A 9,189-nucleotide genomic window follows, 5' to 3' on the forward strand; every position below is an offset into this window, starting at 1 on the left:
TTCATAAGAAGTAGGTTGTTTTATTTTTATATCGAATATGTTGTAAAATGATCTGTCTGGTAATATAAATATAAGTCATCTGGCAAAAAATACTTTTTCTTATATGACTGTACATGTAGGAACCAAACCAAAAAAAAAATTAACTCTTATTTGAAGTTATTGTTATATGCAGTGCTTTTTTTCTGATGGAATGCACAGGAACAGCGTTCCAGCACTTTTTGTTGTATTTTTTGTCATGGAACCCAGAAATGTGTTAATAATTATGTTTTTAACATAATTTGTCTTTCTCCTTTAGACTTTGAAAGTATTAGGCCTTAAAGTTGGACGAAAAAGATGCCGTAAACTGGGGTTACTTTGAACACAAAGGAAACTTTGAACATTTTTTCAGAAAATCAGATTTAGGTTTCTACATGGTGCACTTGTATAGATGGAGGTAAATTTGGTATAAGAATAATTTTTATGATAATTTACCTCCATCTATAACAAGTGCAGCCTAAGTATGATTTTCTGAAATAATGTTCAAAGTTTCCTGTGTGATCAAAGTAACCCCGGTTTACGGTGTTAAAAACGACAAAATTCCCATTCCCTGGACAGTAATCATTTCTATAATATATTCTACACAGACATCCACCACTTTTTTCCCCAGAAGAAAAGTACTGATTATATGTATCACAAGTTCACAGCAAGTTCTGGTCTTCAGTGGTAATCCAAAGAAACTATATTTTCTCAGCTGCCTGGTGTATGAGTCGAGACACATGACACATGACTCGTCATCAAGGACGAGTTTCAACTAGCAAATGTTTTAGCTTTTAACAGATAGCCCTTTGTGTTAAAAAGTGACAAACTTTGTGATGGTTGTGTTATATAATATAATTTGATAATGGTTGCAAAAGCTGAGAAAAGGCGCAGATTAGTAAACAAGTAAAATGCAGAGTAGTAATTAGTTTATTAAATTACCTTTTAAAAGCCTATTAATGTTGGCAGTGCAGTTGAAAAAACGGCTTTGACTGCTGAGTGCACTATATAAAATAACTGCGTTGTGTATGAATCAGACATATGACTCTTGGTCAAGGACGAAGTTCCAACTAGCAATTCCTTTTAGCTTTTAACAGACAGTTCATGTATTAAAAAGTGAGGTGCTGTGTGATACTTGTGCTGTATTCAGTAATGAATACCGAAACTGGGCGACAAACTTGGGAGTAAAGAATTTAGCAGGGCAGTTCTAGAAATGGCTCTAGCTGTTGAGCGTACAGAAAGCCTGATGTATAAAACAAGAAAGAAACAAATTAAGGTCCTTTGAGAACACTGGCAAAAAAAAAGTGTCCGAAAAGAATGGTGGAAACAAAAACAATGCCAGAAAAATAAGGTACAATGGAATAGTACAAAGAGGATTATGTCGTATTGTCATTCCTTACTCTTGGAAAACATTCCACCCACTTGGAACATAATTTTGGGTAGAGTAAATGGTGATGGTACGCTAATAAATTTTCCAAGGACCTCTTTGAATTGATTTGTTCATGATTTGGGTTTTGAATATGTAAAGAGGTGCAATGAAAGGGATGATATTACTCAAATGCGTCATAAATATCTAAAAATTGTAAGAACATTAGCCCAAAGGAAAAGCAATTACTGTAATAATTTAATACACCCCCCCTCCCAGAATAAGGGTCTATGGTACATTGTTTCCCTATGTACTTAGTCCCTTATTCTGGGGGGGAGGGGTATTCAGTTGTTCATTACACGTATAAGTGTTTGGTAAATGTAGGTCACAAGGTGAAAAAAGAGTGGAGAGACACTAAGATTATGAGGATTCATCAGGCAGCAATTGCCAGTGCGAGCCGGTTTATACCACACAGGGGTTGTGAGCCAAAGTTTCCATGCAGGAAGTGAACATGGATTTCTGTAACACTGGGCTAACATTTCTGTACAAAAGGAACATGACTGATTTATGTGTCAAAATAACATTTCTGCAAAAAGAACACGACTGAACTCTTCACAAGAATATTGGAAATTTACAACAATTTGTAACTCTGCTTTTATGAGTTCAACATAATTCTTATTTCTTGCATCACTCCATTTCTGATTCATTAAGAAGAATACTCTTTCAGTATGAGCATTTGACCCTGGAATGCTCAAACAAAACACAAGAGTTTCTCCAAATTGGGAACACAAACTCCATTTGATTTACAGTCCTGTAGTATACTGACCCATTTCTGACAAACACTATCAGTAACATTGACCTTATTTTTTAGAATGTCTTTTACATTGCAGAATTCATCATATAAGTCATCTTCAACCAATTTAAAATGAAACATTAACAAAATATTCCTTAAATCATTAAAATTGATCTCTTTAAGCAAAGAGAGAGAAGAGAATAAATAGCCATATTTTCAGACACATTAAAGTGGCTACTTAAGTACTTAGTAACTTACGGGAGATTTCTTTCTAGATACGGGAGACTGGAAACTTGATAAAATAAGGCTAAAATACGGGAGATCTGGTAACCCTACTCCAGCCCCATACATGTCCTAAACGGTGCTTATAGAAACAAAAGAGTAATGTGGGAGAGTTAGATTAGATGACAAAGATAATGTAACAAGTGGAGTTCGAGTTTAAATCGAAGTAAAAGCTTCCTCATTTGTCTTTTGAGAAAACTTGCATGATAAGAGATAGATTTCTATTCTGTTTATACTTATCTTGACATGGTGTGTTGCAGCCTGGTGTTTGCAGGGGCCTTTAGTATCCCTATACACACACCCATACACTCCCTGCACGTGCGGTGATGTTATGTTCATAGTTTTGGTTATGTTGATGATGATTTCAGGTCAGTGGATACCTGAACCTGATGGCCAACTCATTTGACAACTTCACACACGGGCTAGCAGTTGGTGGCAGCTTCCTGGTGTCATTCCCACACGGCGTGCTCACGACACTGGCCATCCTGCTGCACGAGATCCCACACGAAGTAGGGGACTTCGCCATCCTGCTCAAATCAGGCTTCTCCAGATGGGATGCGGCTCGAGCCCAGATCGCCACAGCAACCACAGGCATCATGGGAGCCCTCACAGCCGTCATGCTCAGTGGAGCCACTACCACTGTTGGTTAGTTGCTTCCCTGCTCATGTCTACTTACTTCAGTTCACCATCTTTCTTTTTGTCGTCTTCGTCCTCCTAATACACTTCTCTCCTTCCTCTATTGTGTGCTTATTCCTGTTCAACCTCTAGTGCAGCGGTCATCAGAACACTGCACTCTCGGACTAGCGGCTCTTACCTGCAGGTCTCTTACAGCACCAGCGTGCATTCGTGGCTGCTAGCGGGTGTGCTTCCTCCTGCACGAGAGTGACTGTCACCATGCACTGCTTATATTATTTTAATGTACCGAAGTACATATGATATTTCCATGCAGATATTCTGCGTCATACGTTCATAGACATCTATGACGTAATGCAGAGGGCGGCCACTAGAGGGAACCCAAGAGTTGGAACTTAAACTGAGACGATTCTGTCCGACGCCAGGGTGGGTATCCGGTGTGGCTCAGTGGGTAAAGCATCAGCACGTAGAGCTGAAAACCCGGGTTCAAATCCCGGCGCCGGAGAGAATTTTTCTCCGTTCATTACTCTTTCATCGTATGATGACGCAGAATATCTGCATGGAAATATCATATGTACTTCGGTACATTAAAATAATATATATATGATATGCGTAAATCACTTCATGATTTAAGACGGCGCCTATTCCGTCGGATCCCGGCCAACTAGTGACTCATAACGAGTGCACCTCAGCACATGTGTGGACTTCAGTCCTACGTTCATAGACATCTATGACGTAGTGCAGAGGGCGGCCACTAGAGGGAACCCAAGAGTTGGAACTTAAACTGAGACGGTTCTGTCCCACGCCGGGGTGGGTATCCGGTGTGGCTTAGTGGGTAAAGCATCAGCACGTAGAGCTGAAAACCCGGGTTCAAATCCCGGTGCCGGAGAGAATTTTTCTCCGTTCCATTACTCTTTCATCATATGCGCTGCTTACCCGTAACCAATTTCAGCGAGTGCTGACGACCACTGCTCTACTGTATACTGTACCTCAAACATGTTCATTACATTCCTTCTTCCTATTTCTTACATTTACTTCCTATTTTTTTCCTTTCTACTGCTCGTCGTCCTCTTCCTACAGCTTTCTTTCCTCGTAGATTCTTTCTCTTCCCATTCTGTTTTCTGTCTTCATTCTTTTCTTGTATTCATTTTTTATTTTCTTTTACTTTTCCTTTTTCTCGTTTCTTTCGTTATTATCTGTTTCTGCACTTTTTTATGTCAGGATTTCATTTTTTCTTCTACATATTTGCCTTCGTTACACTGCAACTCTTCTCTCTCTCTCTCTCTCTCTTTCTTTCTTTAAACAAAACTTTGTAGTTTAATAAATATGTTGAAATTTAATCTGTGACAGGCACAGTAGTGGCTGGTGGTGATACCTGATGTAACTAGTTTAAGTACCTCCCACATTATTATTATTATTATTATTATTATTATTATTATTATTATTATTATTATTATTATTATTATTATTATTATTATGATTATTATTATTATCACTGTATTATGTGTCTAATGCCTACCCACTTCACTTAATGTGATTTGGGTTCCACATACTGCCGATAGATGGCAGGATTGTGACCCACTTTCAAGTTGCACACCACTTCAGCGGGCCAAGTTGTGCATGATGTGTATCTGTAAAGTAATTACCACTGTATTATTATTAATACCATTATTACTGTATTATTATTATTATTATTTTTTATTTATTTATTTCCCCCCCCTCGCTGTTATTTATACTCGCTTTAACATCCCTGGTCATATCGCGAGTTAATCTTTGGTTGAAATCCAAAGGCCTGTGTACTATTGTTGAGACTGGTTCTATTGTTGTGATGTGAACTAGATGTATAAAATATATATTACTGATTTGTTATGAATATGATTTCGGTGATGAATGAGGACGGTGATTTTCAGGGATGTTGTGGCCCGAATTTCCTGGCATTTGCCTTACGGTTGAGGAAAACCCTGAAAAACCTCAACCAGGAAATTCAACCCGACCGGGAATCGAACCCGGGCCTCTGCGTAAGAGACCAGCATGCTGACCCCTACACCACAGAGGTGGTCTATTATTATTATTATTATTATTATTATTATTATTATTATTATTATTATTATTATTATTATTATTGAAAAATAATAATGTCACATACCGAATAAGTTGTTATGCTGTTTGTTTCTGTGGCTCTTTGAATCTAATGAAGCAATGCATATTATGCTCAGCTGAAAAAGTGTGTGTTGAAATGTCCCTAGAAATATTTTTAGGTCGTTGAAGCCTTCAGTAGACACAGTGTCCTCCCCTTCCCCAGAGAGCAACAAGCATGGCCAATAGGAAAGTTTATTTCGCACCACATTGCCACATAACCATTTATATTGTCCACACCAGTATGCATTGGAAGTTCACGTTTTAAGATTATCTTTCTGAAAAATTGTCAGTGATGGCGTAGGTATCTCTTTATTTAAAACTTCCCTTCTTTCAATATCATTTCTCCCGAAAAAGGCTATTCTAACAATGAATGAATTATATCATAATTATTTCTCGCATCTATTTCTGTTTCTATTTCCCCGAAACACCTAACACTGGACCACACTCACTACAGTACTACGAAGTACAATAGTACAACACTCTCGCATAAGTCATAAACTGAGAAACAAGGGGAGAGAACAGTATGGGCTCATGCCTGCTAAATAGCGAGAATTTGGCATATGTATGCATGAATAACATTTGAATAAATGCAAAATTTATGTTCAGACCTTTCATTTCTTCATTCTCAACTTTGGCCAACATACATAGCTATGGTCACAATTGTTATAGGAACCTGTGATGCAAAAAATGGGAACATTTTGATTGAAAACCTCGCAGATCATATTCTTCTCTGTATAATACAGTAGCTTATCTGTTAGCATATAAGTACAGGATGCACAAAATTGAAAATGTCATATGAACTGAGATAGTTCACACACATTGATTGTACTTGTCACTAGAGAGTTCTTGAAATTTATATTTTCCCTGCCATTCACAAAATATATTGATATGATATCTCTTGCATAAAAGGGGAGAGCTATAACTGAAACTTGATTAAATTATTTCATTATTATTTGTATTTATCCTGGTAATAATGAACAGTTTGACTCGTAGACATTTTGTTTTTGCAGCATTAACTTCCCATGATTGTACAAGAAGATTCGAAGAGAATGGCAGTTACGTAGACTTTCGGCTCCTCCCTACTACCAATAATGCATAACACAATGTCAATACGGCGGTTGCTGTCGTCTGCGATACAGCGAACTTTTCTCTTGATTTTCGAGTTCGTCATTTTTTTGCTGTTATTATATGCTTATTTAAGTTGTGTTAACTCTCGCTAGTGGTTTTATACTTTATTTTATCCGTCTTAGTATTTATTTTATTATTGTAAATATTTTTGTTTATCACTAATATTATTATTATTATTATTATTATTATTATTATTATTATTATTATTATTATTATTATTATTAATGAATTATTTTGTGTTGCTATCTGAGTATCATCTCCGTCACGATTATTCTACTATTATTATTATTATTATTATTATTATTATTATTATTATTTCTATCATCAGCATTATTATTTGATCTCTGTAAAATTTATGTAGACTACTGGACTGTACCCGAGCACGAGCATATGCTCATTTCGGGTACCTATTCATATGTATTCATTTCAAATGTAAATTGTAAATAGGTTTCAATTTGAATTTGAATATGAAGCCAGATAGGTAGATGATTTACAATACACCTGCGATAAAGTGAGGTGATGCAGAATCGTTGGGATGTCACAGGAGAACCAGAGGTTCTGGGGAACTCTTGTGTTAACTGGACCGTGATCTTGCCCAACACAAGTTATAAATCAGGGCTATTTCAGGGATTGAACCCTGGTACACAATATTACAAGTCCAGTGCTGTAGCCACTAGACTGCTGTGGGAGCTCTGAATTTACTTGTATAGGAGGTTAAGTTGGACCAACATTTCGCCTTTAATTGGGCTTGAACTCGGGCCTTTTTAATTAGTAGTCTGGCGCTCTGCTGATGAGACTCAAATAAAAGAAACGCATGCGTGCGCGCACACACATACACGCATACACACACAAGCACGCAGTGGAACACACCTTAAATAATGTTTAAAATTTAATGTGTAACTCTTTTATTAAGCCACCAATACTTATCTACTATAATAGTCATTTACATGAATAAGATTTTTACATGAACGTTTTCGATACCATTTTTTGTATCATCTTCAGATGCATTATAATTAAAATTAACAATTAACATTTGTAAATGATTGAAAACCTAGCCATTGGTGTGTGTGTTCTGTGAACTTCTTTTCGTGATTAAGTGTGTGATACATTTATGGATGTCGCTTGTACTTGTGTGTCTACTAGTAATTAGTGCTAATAGTAATACTAAGCTTACTTAATATCAATCAATTTCTAAAATGCAATATAAAACTTATATAAAAACAAAGAGAGAACAGTTACAATCACCCCATTAAAAGGCAAGACACAACAGAACTCAAAGACAGAATAACAAAAACGACCAAACAAGTGTTCTTTTATAAAAGTTTTTATATTGGTGTTATACTATAAGTTTTATATCGCATTTTAGAAATTGATTGATATTAAGTAAGCTTAGTATTACTATTAGCACTAATTACTAGTAGACACACAAGTACAAGCGACATCCATAAATGTATCACACACTTAATCACGAAAAGAAGTTCACAGAACACACACACCAATGGCTAGGTTTTCAATCATTTACAAATGTTAATTGTTAATTTTAATTATAATGCATCTGAAGATGATACAAAAAATGGTATCGAAAACGTTCATGTAAAAATCTTATTCATGTAAATGACTGTTATAGTAGATAAGCATTGGCGGCTTAATAAAAGTGTTACACATTAAATTATAGCAGCTTATCGGTAACAAAACAAAAATGAAATTAATGTTTAAAATGTTTTGTTGCAGAAGCACGTACATCTTGGATTCTACCATTTACTGCAGGAGGATTCCTGCACATTGCACTAGTCACAGTTCTCCCAGACCTCCTCCAAGAAGAGAATCCAAAAGAATCACTTCTCCATCTTTTGTCATTACTTGGAGGTATCGGTGTGATGGCTTTCTTAATTGCTCTTGGTGAATAGGAGCATGGCATCCTGTATCACTGCTACATTTTGAACAAAGGGCCATGACCCCATCTACTCTTGTAGTTAAGTTGATATTGTTTTTACCTTTTAATAGGTGGCACAGTTTGAAACTCCTGTGGCCACAGTTATGTAAGTATTTTATTCTCTCTGATACATAGGATGTAGAGCATTATAGTATTACATGGTACAGTCATGGAAATTGTTCTGTACGGCAACGATATTCCCGAGTGCTTTTCATATCAAGAGTCCCATGTTCGAATTTAATCCACATCTGTGTATTACTAGAGGACAGAAATAGAATACATAAACGTGATTTAAAAAAATATAATTTTGTACACAAAATAAAACCTGTCTATTTTTGTTTATTGAATGGATAACAAAAGTGACGAGAGGTTGATGGAATGTGTGTGGAGGAATGTGTTGGCCATGTTGTGTGTAACATGTAGAGTAGCATTGTTACCAATACACATGTACAAATCTTGGACATGTTCATATAACAACTGTGATTATTTGATAAAGAAGGGTGCTTTAGCAAGTATTTTTCTGCTGTTTCTTACGGATTATATATAAATGCTTAGTAATTCTGTTCGCTTTATTTTATTTTATTTTTTTGTATAAATTTCTTGTAATGTAACTATCAATCATAAGGAGGAATTTTGAAAATGTACATAAATTATACTTAAAAACGAATTTAGTTCTCATTTTATTGAATTTCATTTCTGTTTTTCCTTTCCAATATCTCCTTCTTTAGTTTGTTTCAAGTTTACACTATACAAACCATAGAGAAAATATGATTTTGCAAATGTTGATTTCAAAATTTTTATAGAAGTTGCTGTTTTTTTTTTAGAATTCTATGTTTACTTCTTAAGTCCTCTTCTATCTTGCAATGTCGAGATTTGGCAACGAGCTGTCTAGTTGATTCT

The 9,189-nt window shown here is 35.8% G+C and overlaps 1 protein-coding gene across 1 annotated transcript in view; it reads left to right on the plus strand.

The window, feature by feature from the left end:
• The window catches only part of Zip99C (Zinc transporter Zip99C), a 109,246-nt gene extending 100,290 nt beyond the window's left edge, over positions 1-8,956 (plus strand). The window contains exons 4-5 of the mRNA XM_069834165.1: positions 2,825-3,101; positions 8,088-8,956. Coding sequence (XP_069690266.1) covers positions 2,825-3,101; positions 8,088-8,263 — 453 coding nt within the window. The 3' untranslated portion in view covers positions 8,264-8,956. The remainder of the gene's footprint in view (positions 1-2,824; positions 3,102-8,087) is intronic.
• The last annotated feature ends 233 nt before the right edge of the window (positions 8,957-9,189 follow it).

The sequence above is a fragment of the Periplaneta americana genome, chromosome 1 (assembly GCF_040183065.1).
Source record: "Periplaneta americana isolate PAMFEO1 chromosome 1, P.americana_PAMFEO1_priV1, whole genome shotgun sequence".
Lineage (NCBI taxonomy): Eukaryota > Metazoa > Arthropoda > Insecta > Blattodea > Blattidae > Periplaneta > Periplaneta americana.